At 48.8% G+C, this 23,420-nt stretch overlaps 1 protein-coding gene across 3 annotated transcripts in view; it reads left to right on the forward strand.

The window, feature by feature from the left end:
* Window positions 1–23,420, forward strand: part of STARD10 (StAR related lipid transfer domain containing 10) — a 59,313-nt gene that overhangs the window by 1,786 nt on the left and 34,107 nt on the right. For 2 of the 3 annotated variants that reach the window (XM_030829080.1, XM_030829081.1), the window contains exons 2-4: window positions 1,737–1,827; window positions 17,348–18,438; window positions 20,901–20,955. In XM_030829080.1, coding sequence (XP_030684940.1) covers window positions 18,334–18,438; window positions 20,901–20,955 — 160 coding nt within the window. In that variant the 5' untranslated portion in view covers window positions 1,737–1,827; window positions 17,348–18,333. The remainder of the gene's footprint in view (window positions 1–1,736; window positions 1,828–17,347; window positions 18,439–20,900; window positions 20,956–23,420) is intronic. The other variant, XM_003254756.4, reaches the window with a different exon arrangement.

The following is a 23,420-nucleotide window of genomic DNA, read 5'->3' on the forward strand; positions in this document are numbered from 1 at the left end:
TTCTGTTTTGTTTTTGAGACAGGGTCTCTCTTGTTGCCCAGGCTGGAGTGCAGTGGCCCAATCATGGCTCACTGCAGCCTCATACTCCTGGGATTAAATGATCCTTCCACCTCAGTCTCCCAAGTAGCTGAGACTACGGGCACATGCCACTATACCTGGTTTTTGTTGTTGTTGTTGTTGTTGTTGTTGTTTTTGAGACAGAGTCTCTGTCACCCAGGCTGGAGCGCAGTGGCACAATCTCGGCTCATTGCAACCTCCTCCTCCTGGGTTCAAGCGATTCTCATGCATCCGCCTTCCGAATAGGTGGGATTACAGGCATGCGTCATCACACCCAGCTAATTTTTGTACTTTACGTAGAGACGGGGTTTCACCATGTTGGCCAGGCTGGTCTCCAGCTCCTGACCTCAAGTGATCCACCCGCCTCAGCCTCCCAAAGTGCTGGGACTACAGGCGTGAGTCACCGTGCCTGGCTGCCCAGCTCATTTTAAATTTTTCTGTAAAGACAAGGTCTCACTATGTTGCCCAGGCTGGTCTCTAACCCCTGGGCTCAAGCAATCCTCCTGCGTTGGCCTCCCAATTGCTAGCATTACAGGCATGAGCTACTGCACCTGGCCCTAAAGTACTTAAAATGTAATTTAAAACTTGCACCTGGGAAGCCGGGCGCGGTGGCTCACACCTATAATCCCAGTACTTTGGGAGGCCAAGGCAGATGGATCACAAGGTCAGGAGTTCAAGACCAGCTTGGCCAGCATAGTGAAACCCCATCTCTACTAAAAATACCCAAAAGAAGCCAGGCTTGGTGGTAGGCACCTGTAATCCCAACTACTCAGGAAGCTAAGGCAGAGAATTGCTTGAATCCGGGAGGCAGAGGTTGCAATGAGCTGAGATCGCACCACTGCACTCCAGCCTGGTGACAGAGTGAGACTCCATCTGAAAAAAAAAAAAAAAGTGCGCCTGGGTTAGGCATCTCCCAGAAGCCAGAGTGATTGTTCAAAAACTTAAATCAGGCTGGGCACGGTGGGTCACACCTGTAATCCCAGCACTTTGGGAGACCAAGGTGGGCGGATCACCTGAGGTCAGGACTTTGAGACCAGCCTGACCAACATGGAGAAACCCCGTCTCTACTAAAAATCCAAAATTATCCAGGCGTGGTGGCGCGCGCCTGTAATCCCAGCTACTCTGGAGGCCGAGGCAGGAGAATCGCTTGAACCCAGGAGGCAGAGGTTTCAGTGAGCCGAGATTGCACCATTGCACTCCAGCCTGAGCAACAGAACAAGACTCCCTCTCAAAAACAAAAACCTTAAATCATCTCAAGTTTCTCTTGCTTAAAACCCTTGAAAGGCTCTCCAGCATAGTCAAAGCAAATACCAAACCCTTTACCATGGCCTTCAAGGCCCTGCTTGATCTGGCCCCTGCTCACATCACCGATCGTACCTCTTCCTACTCTTTAGCCTTATTCACTGCACTGAAATCCCACTGCCAAGCTTAGCCCCACCTTGGAGGCTTTGCCCTGGCTGCACCCCCCTCCTAGTGCTCTTCCTCCACAATTTTTAGGGGCTAGCTCCTACATACCAGGAGGATTTCACAAGACTTTCCCTGTCACCCAATCTGAAAAAGCTCCCATCCCAATCAGTGTCTATCACATCACCCTTGTTCTTCCTTTCAGAGCACCTAATAATCCCAGAAAGAATCACATTTCTGTGTTTGCTAGTTGTTTATTATGTCTCTTCTACCAGGCTGGGAACTTCAGGAAAGCCAGGACCAAGTCAATCTTGATCTAGGCTCTGTCTTCAGCATCTAGAACCGGGCTTGGCACCAACTGAATAGGTAATCAGTAAATAAATTGCTGTTGCTGTGTATCAAAAAGAAAAAACCAAACAGTTTTCATGGTCCAGTGCTTAGAAGTTTTGAAATAAAAAATGTAGCTATTTTTTGGCTGGGTATAGTGGTTCATGCCTGTAATCCCAGCACTTTGGGAGTCCGAAGCGGTGGATCACCTGAGGTCAGGAGTTCGAGACCAGCCTGGCCAACATAGTGAAACCACATCTCTACTAAAAATACAAAAATTAGCCGGGAGTGGTGGCAGGTGCCTATAATCCCAGCTACTTGGGAGGCTGAGGGGGGAGAATCACTTGAACCTGGGAGGCAGAGGTGGCAGTGAGCTGAGATCATGCCATTGCACTCCAGCCTGGGCAAAAGAACAAGACTCAGTTTAAAAAAAAAAGGTAGCTATTTTTTAAATTGGAAAACCAATCACATGCACATAGCAAAAAATTGAAATAGTACAAAAGTGAGCCTGTTTGCCTCACACCTTCATATTGATCAGGATAGGACAGGCTGGTCTGTGGTTACAGTGATTTCTTTTTTTTTTTTTTTTTTTCTGGAGACGGAGTCTCGCTCTGTCTCCCAGTCTGGAGGAGTGCAGTGGCATGATCTTGGCTCACTGCAACCTCCGCCTCCCGGATTCAAGCAATTCTCCTGCCACAGCCTCCCGGGTAGCTGGGACTACAGGCAGACGCTGCCACACCTGGCTAATTTTTTGTATTTTAGTAGAGACAGGGCTTCACCATGTTGCCCAGGCTGGTCTCAAACTCCTGAGCTCAGGCAGTCTGCTCGCCTCGGCCTCCCAAAGTGCTAGGATTACAGGCATGAGCCACCGCACCTGGCAGTACAGTGATTTCTAATATTGCCCATGACTGTTGGCTGAACTCAGCTGGTGATTCTCACTTTGAGTGGCTTATGTGACTGCGATCACACCAGAACTGGAGTTACCTGAAGACTCAGCTGGGTGGGTTACTGTTGATGGCTCACTCATTTGGCTGGCAGGAGATGCCATCTATTGGCTAGACGGTCGGAGCTGCAAACCAAAGCACCTACATACAGCCCCTTCACATGGCTTAGGTTTCTCAGAGCATGGTGGCTAGATTCTGAGAGGGAGCATCCCAAAACATGCATCCAACAGTACAAAAGCTGCCAGTCTCTTACGGTTTGACCCTGAAATTAGAACACATCACTTCTTCCTCTGCATTCTATTGACCAAAGCAGTCACAGACCAGCCCAGATTGAAGGAGAGGGGACATAGGCCCCAGCTTTCATGAAAGGAATGTCAAGATGGGCATGGTGGCTCACACCTGTAATCCCAGCACTTTGGGAGGTCAAGGCGGGCGGATCACGAGGTCAGGAGTTTGAGACCAGCCTGACCAACATGGTGAAACCGCGTCTCTACTAAAAATACAAAAATTAGCCAGGTGTGGTGACGCACGCCTGTAATCCCAGCTACTAGGAGGCTGAGGCAGGAGAATCGCTTGAACCCGGGAGGCAGAGGTTGCAGTGAGCTGAGATTGTGCCATTGCACTCCAGCCTGGGTGACAGAACGAGACTCCGTCTCAAAAAAAAGGAATGTCGGAAAAGTCTGGCCATCTTTAATCCACCACGTGATACTAAATAAAACTCCAAATCTCAGTCGCTTAACGCAACAAAGGCTTATTTCTTACTCATCCCACAGTAGACAATGATGGTGTACTGTTCTCCCCCAGCAGTGACTTACATCCTTCTGACATCATCATAATCTCAGTTATTTGATTCCAACTGCCCAGATTGGGGTAGGGGAGAGGGAAAAGATTGACACTAACACTTAATTGCCTTGGACTGAAGTGACACATTGTTCTGCCCAATTGCAACTGATGACATCACATCTACTAGGAAGGTTGAGAACGTAGTCTTTCCATATTCCCTGGAAAAGAGAAATGGGTGTGGATACATCACTGTGGCTACCACACACCACTTTCCCAGTCCTCTCCTCTAAGAGCATCACCACTAACACTACAGAGTGTATACTTCCAGAAATATTTGTGCATATACAACACATAAAACACAAAGGGGGCCAGGCACGGTGGCTCACGCCTGTAATCCCCGCACTTTGGGAGGCTGAGGTGAGCAGATCACTTGAGCCCAGGAGTCTGAGACTAGCTTGGGCAACATGGCGAAACCCTGTCTCTTCTAAAAATACAAAAATTAGGCCGGGTGCGGTGGCTCACGCTTGTAATCCCAGCACTTTGGGAGGCCGAGGCGGGCGGATCACAAGGTCAGGAGATCGAGACCATGGTGAAACCCCGTCTCTACTAAAAATACAAAAAAATTAGCCGGGCGTGGTGGCGGGCGCCTGTAGTCCCAGCTACTCGGAGAGGCTGAGGCAGGAGAATGGCATGAACCCGGGAGGTGGAGCTTGCAGTGAGCCAAGATTGCGCCACTGCACTCCAGCCTGGGCGACACAGCGAGACTCCGTCTCAAAAAATAAATAAATAAAAAATAAAAATAAATAAATAAATAAAAATACAAAAATTAGCCAGGCATGGTGGCACATGCTTGTAGTCTCTGCTACTCCGGAGGCTGAGGTGGGAGGATCACTTGAGCCCAGGAGGCAGAGATTGCGTTGAGCTGTGACCATGCCATTGCACTCAGCCTGGGTGACAGAGTGAGACCTTGTCTAAAACAAAAAAAAACCCACAGAAAACATAAAGGGTAGCATTTACACACTTCCACACTTTGCTTCTTCCTCTTTTTTTTTTTTTTTTTTTTAGACAGTCTCACTCTGCTATCCAGGCTAGAGTGCAATGGCACAATCATAGCTCATTGTAACCTCAAACTCCTGGGCTCAAACAATCCTCCCACCTCAGCCTCCTGAGACTGAAAATATGAGCCACCACACCTGGCCAAGCAAAGGATTTAAGTAGACATTTCTTCAGGCCAGGCACGGTGGCTCACACCTGTAATCCCAGCACTTTGGGAGGCTGAGGCGGGCAGATCACCTGAGGGCAGGAGCTCAAGACCAGCTTGGCCAACATAGTAAAACCCCATATCTACTAAAAATACAAAAATTAGCTGGGTGTGGTGGCACTTGCCTGTAGTCCCAGCTACTTAGGAGGCTGAGGCAGGAGAATCGCTTGAACCCGGGAGGCAGAGGTTGCAGTGAGCAGCAATCACACCACTGCACTTCAGCCTGGGCGATGGATTGAGACACTGTCTCAAAAATAAATAAATACACATATCTTCAAAGAAAATATACAAATGGCCAATAAGCATGTGAAAAATTGCTCAACATCATCAGTAGGGAAGTGCAAATAAAAAACCACAATGAGATAGCACTTTATTATCTACTGAGATGGCTGTAATTTTTTAAAAATAAAATAACAGTGTCAGGGAGGAAGTGGAGAAAATAGAACCCTTATGCATTGCTGGTGGGAATGGCTGGTGTTGCAGCTGATGTGGAAAATAGTTTGGAAGTTTCTCGAAAGGTTAAACATACAACCATCATATGATCCAGCAATTCCATTCCTGGGTTCATATCCACAAGATCAAAAGAATCAAAAGCAGGGACTTGAACAGATATTTGTATGCTACTATAGTTTGGATGTTTGTCTCATGTTGAAATTGGATCCCCAGTGTCGGAGAGGCCTAATGGGAGGTGCTTGGGTCATGGGGGCAGAAACCTCATGAAGACATAATGCCCTCCCTGGGTGGGCAGGAGTGGTGAGTTCTTACTTTATCAGTTCCCAGATAACTGATTGTTTAAAAAGGGCCTGGAGGCCCAGAGCAGTGGCTCACTCCTGCAATCCCAGCACTTTGGGAGGCTGAGGCGGGCGGATCACTTGAGGTCAGGAGTTCGAGACCAGCCTGGCCAACATGGTGAAACCGCATTTCTACTAAAAATACAAAAAAATAAATAAATAAATCCGCCAGGTGTGGTGGCGAGTCCATGTAGTCCCAGCTACTTGGGAGGCTGAGGCATGAGAATCGCTTGAACCCGGGAGGTGGAGGTTGCAGTGAGCCAAGATTACGCTACTGTACTCCAGCCTGGGTGACAGAGGGAGACTCTGTCTCAGAAAAAAACAAAAAAAGGGCCCGGCCCTCCCATCTCTCTCTTGTTTCCCCTCTTGTCATGTGATCTCTGCACACCCTGGTCCCCCTTCACCATCCACAGTGAGTGAAAGCAGCCTGAGGCCTCACCAGAAGCAGATGCTAGTGGCATGCTTCTTGTACAACCTGCAGAACTATGAATCAAATAAACCTCTTTTCTTTATAAATTACCCAGCCTCAGGAATCAGAGTAAGACATACACCCATGTTCATAGCAACATTATTCACAATATCCAAAAGGTAGAAACATTGTAAGCGTCCATCAACAGATGAATTGATAAGCAAAATGAGTGTATACATAGAACAGAATATTATTCAGCCATAAAAAAGAATGAAATTCTGATACATACTACAACATGGATGAAACTTAAAAACATGCTAAGTGAAATAAGTTAGACATAAAAGGACAGATTTATAAATCCACTTATATAAAATATACAGAATAGCCAGGCTCGGTGGCTCATGCCTGTTATTCCAACACTTTGGGAGGCCAAGGCAGGTGGATCACCTGAGGTCAGGAGTTCGAGACCAGCCTGGCCAACATGGTGAAAGCCCGTCTCTACTAAAAATACAAAAATTAGTCGGGCATGGTGGCACACGCCTGTAGTCCCAGCTACTTGGGAGGCTGAGTCAGGAGAATCACTTGAACTCAGGAGGCGGAAGTTGCAGTGAGCTGAGATCGCACCACTGCACTCCAGCCTGGGCAACAGTGGGAGACTGCATCTCAAAACAAAAACAAAAAACAAACAAAAAGTAGGCCGGGCACGGTGGCTCACACCTGTAATCCCAGCACTTTGGGAGGCCCAGGTGGGTGGATCACCTGAAGTCAGGAATTCAAGACCAACCTGGCCAACATGGTGAAACCCCATCCCTACTAAAAATACAAAATTAGCTGGGCGTGTTGGTGCGCTCCTGTAATCCCAGCTACTCGGGAGGCTGAGGCAGGAGAATTGCTTAAATCCAGGAGGCAAAGGTTGCAGTGAGCCAAGATCGCTCCACTGCACTCCAGCCTGGGTGACAAGAGCGAGACTGTCTCAAAAAACAAAAACAAAAAGTAGTAAAATCCAGAAGATAGAACTTCTACAAATCAACCAAACTGAAAACCCAATGTAAAAATGAGCAATGGCTTTCATCAGAAGAGAAAGAAAACTCACTGATCTTGCATGCCCCCCAAAAAAGAAAGGAAAATAAAAGTTATCCACAAAAAATTATAATGTAAGTTAAAGTACAAATGAGAGGTCATTTTTTTACTCATCATATTGGCAAACGTTAAGACATTGCAAGATACAGTCATGCACTGCATAAGGATGTTTTAGTCAACAACAGACTGCAGATAAGACAGCAGTCCCATAAGATTATAAGACTGTATTTTTACTATACCTTTTCTATGTTAAGATACACAAATACAAACTATTGTGTTACAGTTGCCTACAGTATTCAGTGTAGTACATGCTGTACAGGTTTATAGCCTGGGAGCAAAAGGTTATATCATATAGCCAAGGTGTATGTGGTGGGCTATACCCTCCGTTTGTGTAAGTACACTATGATGTTCACACAAGGATGAAATCACCTAACGATGCATTTCTCAGAGCGTATCCTGGTTGTTAAGTGATGCATGGCTATATTCAGAGTTGGTGAGAGCGTGGGGGAAAGGGAGTCCATTGTTCGTTGCTGGTGGGAGTGTAAATTGGTTTAATCTCTTAGGACAATTTGGCCATCTACACACTGATATATATATGCACATCCTTGGACCCAGCAGTTGCACTCCAGTGTGCAACAGGATGAATGGTTACAGATACCGTGGTACGTTCATAAGACAGAATCCGATGCAATTCAAAGAAGGAGCTGGATCTATGTGTCCTGACATTGGAAGTATATGTCTGAAATACTTCATAATACTTCTTAAAACCCAACAGGTTTATTTTTGTTTCTAATGTTATATTCTGTTTCTTTTTCTTTATTTTTCTTTTTTTTTTTTTGAGACGGAGTCTGGCTCTGTCACCCAGGCTGGCTGGAGTGCTGTGGTGCGATCTCAGCTCACTGCAACCTCTGCCTCCCAGGTTCAAACGATTCTCCTGCCTCAGCCTCCCAAGAAGCTGGGATTACAGGCGCACACCACCATGCCCAGCTAATTTTTGTATTTTTATTAGAGACGGGGTTTCACCATGTTGGCCAGGATGGTCTCGATCTCCTGACCTTGTGATCCACCCGCCTTGGCCTCCCAAAGTGCTGGGATTACAGGTGTGAGCCAGGCCTTCTTTTTCTTTTTTAATTGAGACAGGGTCTCTGTCTGTCACCCAGGATCGAGTGCAGTGGTGTGGTCATAGCTCACTGTAGCCTTGACCTCCCGGGCTCAAGTGATCCTCCTGCCTTGGCCTCCCAAAGTGTTGGGATTACAGGCGTGAGCCACCACACCTGGCCTGTTTAGTTTTTAATTCTATTAATATATTGGTTAATTATCATCTTTAGTGGCCTATTGGTTATGGACATAAATAACTAATTAAAAAGAAGCATAAAAATAAACCTGCAAATTTGCCTCAAGCTGATTGTTACCAGATTCTTGCACTTACCTGCTCAAAACTCATATCCAGATGTCACTAAGGCTGCAAAACCACAGCTGGAAGGAAAAAAAAGTAGACCTGATGATTATATCTCATTCGGTTTTTCATATACTGAGAAGAAAGCCAACCTGCCCTTAAAGGTGTCATTTGTGTAAACTGTTTGCAAACAGCAGTCTGAACGTTTAATCCCATCATTTATAATAGAAACAGAATATGACCGGTTGAGGTGGTTCATGCTTGCAATACCAACAGTTTGGGAGGGCAACATGGCAAAACCCCATCTCTACTAAAGGTAAAAAATAAACTGAACAGTTTAAAAGTCTGAAATGGTTAAAAACATCCATGGTATGGGGAAAGTGGGTTCAGCTGTAGCTGTGTTAGTCTTTTTTTTTGAGATGGAGTTTCGCTCTGTCACCCAGGCTGGAGTGCAGTGGCACGATCTCGGCTCACTGCAAGCTCCACCTCCCGGGTTCAAGCCATTCTCCTGCCTCATCCTCCCGAGTAGCTGGGACTACAGGCACCCGCCACCACACCGTGTTAGCCAGGATGGTCTTGATCTCCTGACCTTGTGATCCACCCACCTCCCAAAGTGCTGGGATTACAGGCATGAGCCACCGCGCCTGGCCACTGTTTTAGTCTTTTGGGGCTACTATAATAAAACACCCTAGAGTGGGTAATTTATAAACAAGAGAAAGTTATTGCTCACATTTCTGGAGGCTGGGAAGTCCAAGATCAAGACACCAACAGATTCAGTGTCTGGTGAGGGCTGCTGTCTGCTTCAAAGACGATGCTTTCTCTCTCCATTCCCACATGGTAGAAGAGGCCTGGGAAGCTCCCTCGAGTCTCTTTTATAAGGGCATTAATTCCACTCATGAGGGTGGAGCCCTCATGATTTAATCATTCCCCCAAAGCCCCACATCTGAATACTATCACATTGGGTATCAGGTTCCAATGTATGGATTTTGGGGTGATACCAACATTCAGACCATAGCAGTTGCTAATGGGGTCTCAGCACTCCCTGACCTTGTGTGCATACCACATGCACTCACTATTCACTATTATTTTATGAAAGTTGCCAGAATCAAAATGGAGTCACTTGGCCCAGAGCGTTGGGTCACACCTATAATCTCAGCACTTTGGGAGGTTGAGGTGGGCAGATCACTTGAGCCCAGGAGGAGGTTGAGGCTGCAGGAAGCCCTGATCACACCACTGCACTCCAGCCTGGGCAACAGAGGGAAATCCTGTCTCAAAAAAAAAAAACAAAACAAAAAACGCCGAGCGCGGTGGCTCATGCCTGTAATCCCAGCACTTTGGGAGGCTGAGGCGGGCGGATCACGAGGTCAGGAGATCTAGACTATCCTGGCTAACACGGTGAAACCCTGTCTCTACTAAAAATACAAAAAAAGAAAATTAGCCGGGCGTGGTGGTGGGTGCCTGTAGTCCCAGCTGCTCGGAAGGCTGAGGCAGGAGAATGGCATGAACCCAGGAAGGCAGAGCTTGCAGTGAGCCGAGATCATGCCACTGCACTCCAGCCTGGGTGACAGAGAGAGACTCTATCTCAAAAAAAAAAAAAAAAAAAAAAAAAAAAAAAAAACCGGCAACAACAATAACAAAACGGAGTCACTAGTGTTTAAAAAAAAAAAACAAGGCTGGGTGTGGTGGCTCATACTTGCAATCGCAGCACTTCAGGAGGCTGAGGTGGGAGGATTGCTTGAGCCCAGGAGTTCAAGACAAGCCTGGGCAACATGGCAAGACCCTGTCTCTACAAAAATTATAAAATTACCCAGGCATGGTGGCGCACACCTGTAATCCCAGCTGCTCAGGAGGCTAAGGGGGAGGATCACTTGAGCCCAGGCAGTAGAGGTTACAGTAAGCCAAGATCGTGCCACTGCACTCCAGCCTGGGTGACAGAGTGAGACTCTATCTCCAAAAAAAATTAATCAATTAATTTTAATAATTTATTTTAACACAAATTACCTACAACTTAGCAGCTTAATTAATTTAAAAAAAACCCTGACAGTACAGTCAGGGAAGGATATGAAGAGAGAACTGTCATGCTTATATGCCTCCTAAGAAAAACAATCACAGGCCAGGCATGGTGGCTCCCACCTGTAATCTCAGCACTTTGGGAGGCTGAGGCAGGTGGATCCTTGAGGTCAGGAGTTCGAGATTAGCTTCGCCAAAATGGTGAAACCCCGTCTCTACTAAAAATACAAAACAATTAGCCAGGTGTAGTGCCACACACCTGTAGTCCCAGCTACTTGGGAGGCTGAGGCAGGAGAATCACTTGAACCCAAGTGAGCCAAGATCGTGCCATTACACTCCAGCCTGGGCGACAAGAGTGAAACTCCATCTCAAAAAAAAAAAGAGAAAAAGAAAAACAATCACAGGTCAGGCACAGTGGCTCATGCCTGTAATCCCAGCACTTTTGGGAGGCCAAGGCAGGAGGATCACTTGAGGTCAGGAGTTCGAAACCAGCCTGGCCAACATGGCGAAACCCTGTCTCCACCAAAAATACAAAAATTAGCCAGGCGTGGTCACACAAGCCTGTAATACCAGCTACTCAGGAGGCTGATGCGGGAGAATCACTTCAACCTGGGAGGTGGAGGTTGCAGTGAGCCAAGATTGTACCACTGTACTCCAGCCTGGGTGACAGAGCCAGACTCCGTCTCAAAAAAAAAAAGAAAAGAAAAGAAAAACAATCACAAGCGACTATAAAAACCACAACCTGGTACAAAAGCCACTGCAACCTTCCACAAAAAAATAAATAGATAAATAAATAAAAATAAAAATACTTCTGTGAGGAAATCTGCCCAGCAACTGCCTGGCCAACCGCAGACTGGTGTCACCTGATCTCTGTAGCCAAGCATAATTATTTCAAAACAATTATATAATCCTCCTCGTTTTTTCCCTTTGAAAACATTTGTCTTCATTTACCTCCCTGAATACGCACTGGTTTCTATGGCATGTGTATTCCCATTGCGATGTTCTAGTCCCAAATAAACGTCATTTTCTTTTAAAGAGACTCTCTGTTATTTAGGTTGACACCTTAAAGGGAAAACAGTGTTTGGGATGGAGTGAACTGAAATTATACCTTTCCTCTCTCCAAGGGAAGAATCAAGCATCATTCAATATTGGCTAATGTGGAAAATGCTTTGAAATGGGCAAGAGATGCCGGGCGCAATGGCTCATGCCTGTAATCCCAGCATTTTGGGAGGCCGAGGCAGGTGGATCATTTGAGGTCAGGAGTTCAAGCACCAGCTGGGCCAACATGGTGACATCCCATCTCTACTAAAAATACAAAAAATTAGCCAGGCATGGCAGTGCATGCCTGTAGTCCCAGCTACTCATGAGGCTGAGGCAGGAGAATCACTTGTACCTGGGAGGCGAGGGTTGCAATGAGCCGAGATAGTGCCACTGCACTCTGCATGGGTGACAGAGCGAAACTCCATCTCAGAAAAAAAAAAAAAAAAAAGGCAAGAGAGAGGAAGATGACTACATATTATTTTAAAAGAAGCCGGGTCAAAGTCATGTGAATAAAAGGAATACAAATTTCTTTGGTATGAGATGTGGCAGAGGTGGATTGGGATGAAGTGGTAAGAGGATCCCCTCACAAAGAAGTTAGACCCTCTGTTGAAGTGTGTTTGGTTTCAAGAAGTGTTAGAAGGAAAACCAGGCACAGCCACAGAGAAGCTTCCTGTCATAGTACTCCCCCTCCCAGCAGCAGACAGGCCACAGCCTGCCCCTCTGCAGAGATCTCAGCTGACCCCAGGAGAAAGCCACCAGGATCAGGGAAGAGAGGTGGCTGTGAAATTCCCAAGACACAAGAAGGGATCGAGACTGGAGGGGGTGGGGAAACTGACTAGAAAGTCTTCAAGGTAGGAGACCACGAGAGCTCAGATCAGGAGAAGGCGTAGAAAGGCGGGACATCCTCTGCAGCCTCCACCTTGAGGCCCAACCCCTTGTCAAGAGACAGGGATGAGGGGGCAGAGCAAATCGGGCCCAGTTTCTACCTTCCCCCACCCTGAAATCCTCCCAGCTTTCTAAGGTTTTAGGATATTGATCTATGTGAAAAACAGCCGATTCAATGTGAAGCAGTTTGTGGGCAGTGAGTGAAGAAGAACCTGGTCCAGTGAGGAGTAGCTGCCCTCCAACCAAAGAGTCAGCAAAAAAAAAAAAAAAAAAAAAAAAGTCAGTTTTGAACACACCTAGTTTAAGGAACTTGTGAGTTGACCAGAGGGAGATGTCCTAAAGGCAGGAGGAAGGCCTGAGCTGGAGGTTTGGGGGCTATAAGCATATAGATGGAAGTGAATGAGGTCATCCCAAAAAAGTGCGCAAAGTGAAGAGAGGGCCTGTGGCAGACCTGGAGGACACCAGTATTTTTTTTTTCTTTTTTTTGAGACAGAGTCTCACTCTGTCGCCCAGGCTGGAGTGCAGTGGTGTGATCTGGGCTCACTGCAAGTTCTGCCTCCTGGGTTCACACCATTCTCCTGCCTCAGCCTCCCGAGTAGCTGGGACTACAGGCGTCCGCCACCACGCCTGGCTAATTTTTTTGTATTTTTAGTAGAGATGGGGTTTCACCATGTTAGCCAGGATGGTCTTGATCTCCTGACCTCGTGATCCACGCCCACCTTGGCCTCCCAAAATGCTGGGATTACAGGCGTGAGCCACCACGCCCGGCTGGACACCAGTATTTCAGGCTATCCTAGCCCAATCATCCAAGACCACCAAGGGACAAACCCATGGTTTGATGAAGTCAGGTTTCTTGTCCCCTTGTAATGAGACAGACAGCACACTGGAGAAACCGAGGAGTGTCCCACTAAGCACAAAGGAAGATAGTTTCACAGGGTTTGGGAGGGGTTGGAGATGAGGGGAAATTTAAATGAAGCAATATTTTGATAGGCTCAAAGCAAAGCAGAGCTGTGTATAAAGGGGCTGGCATCAGTTCTGGACTGCCTGCCACAGGACCTACAGTCCTGTTTCTTTGGAAAAAATAAGATAGATATGGAATATTGTGTTTAAAACTTCCTTACCTGGATCTCCGTACCTGCATTATAAACCCTGTCCATTTAGTGACTTAGATCTTCCAGGCAAGAGTTTTTCTTTTTCTTTTTTCTTGTCTTTTTTTTTTTTTTTTTTTTTTTTTGAGATGGAGTTTCACTCTGTCACCAAGGCTGGAGTACAGTGGCACGATCTCAGCTCACTGCAACCTCTGTCTCCCGGGTTCAAGCGATTCTCCTGCCTCAGCCTCGAGTAGCTGGGACTATAGGCACGTGCCACCATGCCCAGCTAATTTTTGTATTTTTAGTAGAGATAGGGTTTCGCTATGTTGGCTAGGCTGGTGGTCTCGAACTCCTGACCTCAAGTGACCTGCCCATCTCAGCTCCCCAAAGTGCTGGGATTACAGGCATGAGCCACAGCAACCGGCCTCATTCTTATCCATATAATTTTTTAAATTTTTTTTTTTTTTTGAGACAGAGTCTCACTCTGTTGCCCAGATCAGAGTGCAGTGGCACAATTTTGGCTCACTGCAACCTCCACCTCCCAGGCTCAAGCGATTCTCCTGCCTCAGCCTCCTAAGTAGCTGGGATTACAAGTGTGCACCACCATGCCTGACTAATTTTTGTATTTTTGGTAGAGACAGGTTTTCGGAACGTTGGCCAGGCTGGTCTCGATCTCCTGGCCTCGAGAGATCCCCATGCCTTGGCCTCCGAAAGTGTTGGGATTACAAGCGTGAGCCACTGCGCCCGGCCTATTAATACAATTTCGTAAACCAAAAAGTACCTGAGACAGGTCTCTATCAGTTTAGAGATTTATTTTGCCATGGTTGAGGACAAACCTGGGAAAGAGACAATAGCCATGGTAGAATCTGTGGCCCATACTTTTTTTCCAAAGAGGAGTTTGAGGTCAGGTGGGGTGGCTCATGCCTGTAATCCCAGCACTTTGGGAGCCAAGGCAGGAGGATCCCTTGAACTCAAGAGTTTGAGACCAGCCTGGGCAACATGGCGTAACCCTGTCTCTACAAAAATTACAAAAAATTAGGCTGGCGCGGTGGCTCACACCTGTAATCCCAGCACTTTGGGAGGCCAAGGCAGGGGGATCACCTGAGGTCAGGAGTTTGAGACCAGTCTGGCCACCATGGTGAAATGCTGTCTCTACTAAAAATACAAAAATTAGTCCGGGCATGATGGCTCACGCCTGTAATCCCAGCACTTTGGGAGGCCAAAGTGGGCGGATCACGAGGTCAGGAGTTCAAGACCAGCCTGACCAACAGCGTGAAACCCCATCTCTAAAAAAATACAAAAAAAAAAAAATTGCTGGTAGCAAGCGCCTGTAATCCCAGCTACTCAGGAGGCTGAGGCGGGAGAATCTCTTGAACCCAGGAAGCAGAGGTTGCAGTGGGCCAAGATCATGACACTGCACTCCAGCCTGAGCAACAGAGCAAGACTCCCTCTCAAAAAAAAAAAAAAAAAAAAATTAGCTGGGCGTTTTGGTGTGCGCCTGTAATCCCAGCTACTTGGGAGGCTGAAGTAGAAGAATCACTTGAACCCGGGAGGCGGAGGTTGCAGTGAGCCAAGATCGTGCCACTGCACTCCAGCCAGGGTGACAGAATAAGACTCCATCTAAAAAAAAAAAAAAAAAAGGCAAAACATTATTAAAGTTAGAATTGAAAAAAAAAAATTAGCCAGGTGTAGTGGTGTGTGCCTATAATCACAGCTACTCAGGAGGTTGAGGTGGGAGAATAGATTGAGCTCAGGAGGTCCAGGCTGCAGTGAACAATGGTCTTGCCTCCAGCCTGGGTGACAGAACGAGACCCTGTCTCAAAAAAACAAAAACAAGGCCGGGCATGGTGGCTCACGCCTGTAATCCCAGCACTTTGGGAGGCCAAGGCGGGCGGATCACAAGGTCAGGAGATAGAGACCATCCTGGCTAACACGGTGAAACCCCATCTCTACTAAAAAAATACAAAAAAAAAAAAAATTAGCCCGGCGTGGTGGCAGGTGCCTGTAGACCCAGCTACTCGGGAGGCTGAGGCAGGAGAATGGCGTGAAACCAGGAGGTGGAGCTGGCAGTGAGCCCAGATCGCGCCACTGCACTCCAGCCTGGGTGACAGAGCGAGTTTCCGTCTCAAAAAACAAACAAACAAACAAACAAAAAAAAACCCCACAAACGAACAGCCCCTGCCCTCCCCCCAAAAGAGACAAACAGCATCTCACACACAGGTGACCCCTGTGAATACAGTCTCTGAGGAGTGATGGAAGAGGAAGCCCTGTGAGAGGTGCAGACTGTTGCCCTCTAGAACACCAGGATGCCTAAATAGTAAAGGGCAGTTTCATTAGCGACATCAGTTTGCAAACTGAGAAGAGACACTCTCCTGCATGTACCAAAGGTGCTGTCTCTGTATAGGGAAAAGGCAGACTGGTTTTTTTTTTTTTTTGAGACGGAGTCTCGCTCAGTCGCCCAGGCTGGAATGCAATGGTGCGATCTCGGCTCACTGCAACCTCTACCTCCCGGGTTCATGCCATTCTCCTGCCTCAGCCTCCCGAGTAGCTGGGACTACAGGCATCCGCCACCACGCCTGGCTAATTTTTTTGTATTTTTAGTAGAGACAGGGTTTCACTGTGTTAGCCAGGATGGTCTCGATCTTCTGACCTCGTGATCCGCCCGTCTTGGCCTCCCAAAGTGCTGGGATTACAGGCGTGAGCCACCACGTCCGGCCTAGGCTGGTTTTTATGACTCACAGGGTCTGTATTTCACAATAATCATACATATTCAGCAGGTTTGGGGGAAAAGCTATACATATTTATGAGGGGACGTGAGTGCATGCGCAATGGGTAAACACCTGTAACATACATTCCATGTTCACTTTGGGATGGGGTTTTTGCATTAAAATGAGGTGGAATTTGGTTCTTTGCATCAAAAGGTGAACTATAGGACACAAACACAGATTGCGTGCAGTCTCTATGAGCTTGCTGAAACTGGCTTGAGGTCTGCAGTTACTTATCAGGAAAGAATGTTTGTAAGGCCTGTCCTCTGTCGATCAGCGTTGTAGTGGTCTGAGTTGTAAATCCCAGTAAAGAAGAGTCTGACAATTTGCCTGATAGCTCCTATTGCCAGGGGGTTAGTAAGAGTGTGGTTTTTCTGGCAGCAGTAGAAATTTAAGAAGTTGCCATGCCAGCTGAGCCCTGAGGTAGGCAACGTTTGTTTCCTTAACCTTAACCTTAAGGTCCATCGTAGTTGATAAAAGGGCATCTGGCCAGGCCTGATGGCTCATGCCTATAATCCCAGCACTTTGGGAGGGTGAGGCGGGAGGCCAGCAGTTCTGGGGCCACTGCACTCCAGCCTGACAGAAAGAGACCCTGTCTCAAAAAATAATTAAATAAAAAAGATAAAGGGGCATTTGTCTTGATCGCTCAGATCACACAACTAATAAGTAGTATTCTTTCTAAAAGCCGCAACAATGCTACTCCGCTCTTATAAGAGCTACTGTGTAACTCCTGCCCAACTCAAACGCACAGGCCCAGGCTCAGAACACTTGGCTCCATTGCTTCACTGTTTCCCTGCTAGCAGGAACCCCCAAACTCCATCTCCCAACATGCCGCGGGCCCCCTTTCTGTCAGCCTGACTCTTGAGCTCCTGAGAAATGTAGTTTTTCCAGCGGCCCAGCCCCAGAAAGGTCCTAGCCGAGAACTACAGTTCCCATGTGGCAATGCGCGCGCCATTCCGGTGGAATTCACCGCGGTCTCCAGTTTGCCGTGATGGATGCTAGAACCTGCACCTGGGGCTTGGTGAAGCGGTGACTGAGATGCTGGAGTCCCCAGTCAGAAGGGCGATGCCGAGCGCGCCGTATTTTCTCCTGCCTCTCCTCAGATCGCCGCCGTTGTTGGGCTGTGGAGACGTCTCAACCAAAGTGGAGCCGACAGAGGCCCCGGGAGCCGTGGTGACAGAGCGGCGACAACCACTAGGGGGCGCGAGGCAAAGGTGCCCCTAGTCCGCCCCTAGTCAGGGACCTCTGGGCGGTCCTGGGCCGGAAGCGCACGCGCAAACGCGGGGCTTCGCGGCCTCTGTAAACACCAAAGAGCGCCTGCGCAAGCCGAGAGTCTCGGGATCGACACGTGGGGGCGCCTTAGCGAAGATAACCGTAATAAATAGTAACCTAACGGTCCAGTCATCGTTCTGTGGTCTTTTCTTTTATGATTCACAAGGAATGACTCTCTTCATAGCCTCTCCTAATTCAGTCCTCACAACCGTCCTTTTACAAATGGGACAGCTTTACAGTCCTTTTACAAATAGGGCAACAGGTTAGAGGAAGTCAGGCAGATTCCCAGCATCATAGAGAGCAAAGGACCAGGGAAGGATCAGGATTCAAGGACTGCACCCAGGCTCTGCTTCCAGCTTGCTGTGTGACTTTGGGTAATTTTGTTCCCTTAGGGACCTGAGCTTTCTCATTTGTAAATGCGAACAGGCTGCTGGGAAGATCAAATGAGATCCAGGGGTGAAAACAGCTTAGTTTACTTTCAGGAATTTACCCACGCAGTATATAAAGGCAAAATATTATTATAGTCGGGTGATTGTAGATTGAGGAACTCATTTCCTCATTCTGCAAATTGCAAACCTGAGGGCCCCAAGAGGGACAGGGGCTTGCCCCAGGTCTCAGCAGGCTATGAGCAAGAGCTAAAGCCTAATCCTCCTGCCTTTGGGCCTGGAGCCCTTCCTTGTACCCTAGGGGTCAGTGTCTTTGTTGGATACAGGCTTAGATTGACTGACTGTACCCTGAGAACCTAGGGGAGTCCCTGTTCCCAATTCTTCTCCTACCCCCACCTTGGCCTGATGGAGGAAGACCCTGCTGTGTCGAGATGACCACCAGAGGCAAGAAGCTGAGGAGGATCTGGAGAATTCTGGAGGAAGAGGAGAGTGTTGCTGGAGCTGTACAGACCCTGCTTCTCAGGTCAGTGGCCCAGGTAAGGGAAAGAGCCCAGGTGTGACAGATGAGGGGGCATCACTAAGGGGACAGACTCTGAATGGAAAGGAGTGGGAAGGCAGTGGACCCTGTTTCTGAGCTTGGGAGGAATTGGGTACTCAGGTGACTCCATCTGGGGGCAGTGGAGCTGGAGGTGATACCTGGGCTGGCCTGGGTGATGAGAAGGGGAAGTGATGCGCATTGAGCTGAGGTCGTAGGAGCCACTCCCCAGCCAGGTGAAGCTAGGTGGCACCTAGGCACACCATGGCACCTGCAGGATCATGCAGCTACCCCCAGGGAAGGGGACTTTTCTCTGTCCCTTGGAGCAGTGGAGCTGGGCTGTATGCAGCTGATTCTCTCTGGAGTGCTCTTAGAGGTTTTGGGGGTAGGTTGGGAGAAGGGCTGGGAGACCCTGAGGTCTCGTTACAGATTGGGCCTCCCCAGGCAAGTCATGAAAGGCAGGTATATGTAGAAATAGAAATCCAAGATCCTTCAAGATATCCCAGATAGGCCAGACACAGTGGTTCACGCCTGTAATCTCAGCACTTTGGGAGGCTGAGGCGAGCCGATCACCTGAGGTTGGGAGTTCGAGATCAGCTTGACCAACGTGGAGAAACCCCGTCTCTACTAAAAATACAAAAAAAAAATTAACCGGGCGTGGTGGTGGGCGCCTGTAGTCCCAGCTACTGGGGAGGCTGGGACAGGAGAATGGCATGAACCCGGGAGGCGGAGCTTGCGGTGAGCCGAGATGGCGCCACTGCACTCCAGCCTGGGCGACAGAGTGAGACTCTGTCTCAAAAAAAAAAAATTAGCCGGGTGTGGTGGTGCATGCCTGTAGTCCCAGCTACTCAGGAGGCTGAGGCAGAAGAATCGCTTGAACCTAGGAGGCGGAGGTTGTCATGGGCCGAGATGGTGCCATTGCACTCCAGCCTGGGCAACAAGAACGAAACTCCGTCTCAAAACAAAACAAAACAAAACAAAAAAACAAAAACAAAAAGATATCCAAGATAATTTGATGGAATTATCTGGAGGTGGATCTTGGATTCACCTCCAGGCATTTAATTATCTGGGCCTTCACTTATCATTTCTGTTTTTCAGCCAGAGAAACTGAGGCTAAAGAAGGAAAAGGACTCTTTTTTTTTTTTTTTTTGAGACGGAGTTTCACTCTTGTTGCCCAGGCTGGAGTGCAAGGGTGCGATCTTGGCTCACTGCAACCTCTGCCTCCTGGGTTTAAGCAATTCTCCTGCCTCAGCCTGCCAAGTAGCTGGGATTACAGGTGCCCACTACCATGCCTGGCTAATTTTTTGTATTTTCAGTAGAGACACGGTTTCACCATGTTGGCCAGGCTGGTCTCAAACTCCTGACCTCAGGTGATCCATTCGCAGCCTCCCAGAGTGCTGGGATTATGGGCATGAGTCACCACACCCGGCCAGAAAAGGACCCTATTAAGGACACACAAGGAGTTAGGGTAGAACTGGACTACGACAGGGATCTTTCCATTACATGGCAGTAGTCAAACATCTTCATCAAACATTTATTTAGTGTCTAATGTATACTCCGAGAAGGACTACCTTGGGGTAGCAAATAGAAGCCAGGATTGCCCTCAGACCTGGCTTTTAACCAGCCCTCCCTGTGACTTAAGACTGTGACCCCGGGTGAGTCCCTGCCCCTCTCTGAGCCTCAAATTGTCTGTAAAGTGGGGATGCTAAGCCTTGGGACTGTCTCAAGGTTTACCTATAAATTAAATGAGTTAAGACCTGTTATCAAGGTTTATCTATAAATTAAATGTGTTAAGACCTGTTAAGTGCACAGACCAGCACCAGGTCCCTGGTAAGCATTCAGTAACTGTTAGCTACTGTCGTTACTTGTGAACACAGGTCGAGGCAGGCCGCAGATGGGGTTCTCCGAGAGTCATGCAGTGGCAGAGAAGCAGCAGCCCCAGGTTTGACCATCTCTAGATACCTCCACACCCTGCCCTGGGTGCCTGCATTTCTAGAAGTCAAGGGAGGACCCATGTCCCCATCTCCTCCTCCAGTTCTGGGAATCTGGCAGGGGAGAAATGTCTCGAGTGTTTACACCTACACATGCACATGATTCTCTTCCCCACAACCTGAGGCCAAGAGTGAAGATGGTTTTTACTCAAAGCTACACATTACAGCCCTGGACAGTCAGACCAGAACAAGATCCTGGGCTCTTTCTGGCCCTTTCAGGGTGTGGGGTTGTGCATGAGCTTCCTCCCTGCACGGCAGAAGTCCATGAACGCTAACAGCAGGTTCTTGGTCCTCATTTCCCCTCATGGAGCAGGGGCTGGGGGAAGAGGGGCGCCTGGGTGGGAGACAGGGCCTGACATCAGATACCCCCCCCAGCCCACCTTGTTAGTAGTTGGAGGCGTGGCCCTGTGCTCACTTCAGCTCTGTTTCAAGCTTCCCTAATGGAAGTCTGGTTCAAACTCCTTATTTATAGAGGAGGAAAGAGAATCCCAGAGAGGCCAAGAACTCACGGAGAGCCCCACGGCGAGGTAAGCATGAGTCTGGTCCAGAACTCAAGCCTCCTGACTTCAGGTGAGGGCTCTGCCCACAGCCACACTGGAGGGGGCAGGGCTTGATTCCACCTCTCTCCCCCCACTACCCTCATAGTCATGCTTGGAGCCAGCTCCCAATGTAGCCACCTGGGTGGGCTGTGGTTTGGAGGGAGGGTTGGGAAGATGGAGAGGTAAGGGAAGGAGAGTACACGACCTGGTCGGGAGAAGCCCAGGGCTGGCCTGGGGTGAGTGGGGCTGGGAGCTCTCCTTGGTGTGCGTGTGGCTGCTGCAGGATTATGGGGCCTTCATCAGTCTGAGGCAGCAGAGGATGCAGATCCCGTGGGAGCACATTCCTGGAGGAGGGGAGCAAAGCAGGCTCAGGAGTGAGTCACGGAGCCCAAGCCCTAAATTTAGAAGGTGCTGAAAAAGGCAGTCTTCCCCCGGGAAGCCTAGGGAGATACCTGCTGACCCAGGACAAGCAGGGACTCACGGCAGGGAGCAGTGGTTGGTAGGAGTCCCCGGACAGCAGTGCCCATGGAAGCTGATCCTGCTGCAGGCCTGTTCCAGGTGTGGGTTTGGAACTCAGGGTGAACTTTGACCCAGGGCAGAGCCTTCAGCCCCATTCTCAGACAGAGCCCCTAGAGAATTCCGCCCACACCAGTCCTCACACGGTCCTGGGAGCCAGTCCCTGGAATGTGGACCTCTCAGTGCCATGCTGCCCTCTGGCTAGACATGGCCAGACCCCCTGTGCCTCACTGCTGTCCCAGCATGCAGCTGTCAGACATTGAGGAGGGGCTGTGTGGATGCAAGGAGCAAATGCCATTGACACCAGGCCTTTCACAGTTCTGCTTGGATTGGGGGTGAGGGAGGGGGACAAGATGTCATTTCAGCTACCTCTCTTCCCTCTCAACCCTCCAGGCTCTAGGTTAACCCCACTCTGGAGAAAGAAATCATTGCCTCCAGATTGAGGAGCAAAGATGTAGGACAGAGGCCAGGCCTCGGAGACAGATGCCAGACCTGGGGAAGGAAGCTCAGGAACTGAGAACTGATAGTAGCTGTGGCATTTATTGAGCACTCACTGTGTGCCAGGCACTGTGCTAAGCACTCCACGGGATTAACTCACTTCATCCTCATTGTCATGACAGAAATTCTATTAGTCTACCCAACTTAGACGGAACAACTGAGGCCAGACACAATGACTCACACCTATAATCTCAGCACTTTGGGAGGCCAAGGCAGGAGGATTGCTTGACGCCAGAAGTTAGAGACCAGCCTGGGAAGACCCCATCTCTACAGAAAATTAAAAAGTTAGCTGGGCGTGGCAGTGCACACCTGTGGTCCCAGCTACTCGGGAGGCTGAGGAGAGAGGACCACTTGAGCCCCAGATTTCAAGGCTGCAATGTGCTATGATTGCACCACTGTACTCCAGCCTGGGCAACAGGGCAAGATCCTATCTTTAAAAAAAAAAATGGGCTGGGAGCAGGGGCTCACGCCTGTAATCCCAGCACTTTAGGAGGCTGAGGCAGGCAGATCATCAGGTCAGGAGTTTGAGACCAGCCTGGCCAACATAGTGAAACCTCATCTCTACTAAAAATACAAAAATTAGCCGGGCGTGGTGGTGTGTGCCTGTAGTCCCAGCTACTCGGGAGGCTGAGGCAAGAGACTCACTTGAATCTGGGAGGTGGCGGTGAGCCGAGATCGCGCCACTGCACTCCAGCCTGGGCAACAGAGTGAGACGCCATCTAAAAAAAAAAAAAAAAAAAAAAGGCTGAGTTTCAGATAAGCAACAAATACATTTTTACTATAAGTACATCCCAAATATTTGCTAAATCTGGTACTCTTACACCCAAGGCACTGCCTAACCCACATTGAGAAACCTTGCAGTGCTACACAGTCACACCCCAGCTCCCACACAGGCCTCAGTCACTCGTGCTCCTGGGGAATGCGCACACCAGCACCGAGGTCACAGAGATCTGTAGGTTGTCACTCACACACGGCTCTGCACACCCTCTCTAGGGAGGGGCACTGGGCCACAGTAGGTGCCTTTCGCACTTGGTCTCACCTTCGCAACCCCTTCTGGCAGAAGGTCAGGCAGGGACCGTTAGCCCCATCAGACAGATAAGGAAAATAAGGCCCAGTGAGAGAAGACCCTACCCCAGATGTCCCAGCGTATGGTCCCTGGGTATGGAAGTTGAGCTATACCTGAGGCCATGCTGTCTCCCTGGGTAGGTCCAGGATCCCCAAGCAGGCCCACAGCACTCAGGCCACAAAGCCTCCCAGAGGAGCCCCTTCCCTCAGGAACAGTAACAGTCTAGGCTACGTTTTGGGGCTGGCCTCCCCCCAACCTCTCCCATCACCCAAAGGGTGACCCTGAGCCCTCCCCAGAGGCCCCACCAGTTCCAGGAGGTGGAAACTGTCCTGAGTCAGTTTATCTCAACTTTGAGATAAAAAAGAAGAAGAAA

The sequence above is a fragment of the Nomascus leucogenys genome, chromosome 15 (assembly GCF_006542625.1).
Source record: "Nomascus leucogenys isolate Asia chromosome 15, Asia_NLE_v1, whole genome shotgun sequence".
Classification (NCBI taxonomy): Eukaryota; Metazoa; Chordata; class Mammalia; order Primates; family Hylobatidae; genus Nomascus; species Nomascus leucogenys.